The sequence below is a fragment of the Sinocyclocheilus grahami genome, unplaced genomic scaffold (assembly GCF_001515645.1).
Source record: "Sinocyclocheilus grahami isolate Dianchi unplaced genomic scaffold, SAMN03320097.WGS_v1.1 scaffold4805.1, whole genome shotgun sequence".
Classification (NCBI taxonomy): domain Eukaryota; kingdom Metazoa; phylum Chordata; class Actinopteri; order Cypriniformes; family Cyprinidae; genus Sinocyclocheilus; species Sinocyclocheilus grahami.
This window is the reverse complement of record NW_015509671.1, coordinates 6,507-6,840: the sequence shown is the minus strand read 5'-3', so window position 1 is coordinate 6,840 and position 334 is coordinate 6,507. Positions and strand designations below refer to the sequence as shown.

Here is a 334-nt window from a genome sequence, read left to right as displayed (position 1 = left end):
AGCCAAATTAGTCAATTAAACTAATACTACTTTATAGTTAACAATTATTAGTTTGTCTCTCCTTGTTTGTTGCACTCTGTCAGGTAGAGGTGTTGTCTGTGGTCGCCCAGCAGATTTTGAGTATTCAGCAGGCCATAATGCGAAACATGAAGACGTTTATGTTCGAGGGAACCGAGCTCTCTCTCAATCCGACCTGCTGTGTGTTTATCACCATGAACCCAGGATACGCAGGCAGAGCAGAGCTGCCTGATAACCTGAAAGTAACCAAAAACAAACACGCTCATTCACAATTACAGAGAAATACACCATCTTGTAACTTTGCTTCCTGTTTTTT

The 334-nt window shown here is 41.3% G+C and overlaps 1 protein-coding gene across 1 annotated transcript in view; it reads left to right on the top strand.

Moving 5' to 3' along the window:
• Positions 1 to 334, top strand: part of LOC107576988 (dynein heavy chain 3, axonemal-like) — a gene marked incomplete at both ends in the record, with an annotated part of 12,230 nt that overhangs the window by 5,668 nt on the left and 6,228 nt on the right. Inside the window, one exon of the mRNA XM_016263108.1 lies at positions 84 to 260. Coding sequence (XP_016118594.1) covers positions 84 to 260 — 177 coding nt within the window. The remainder of the gene's footprint in view (positions 1 to 83; positions 261 to 334) is intronic.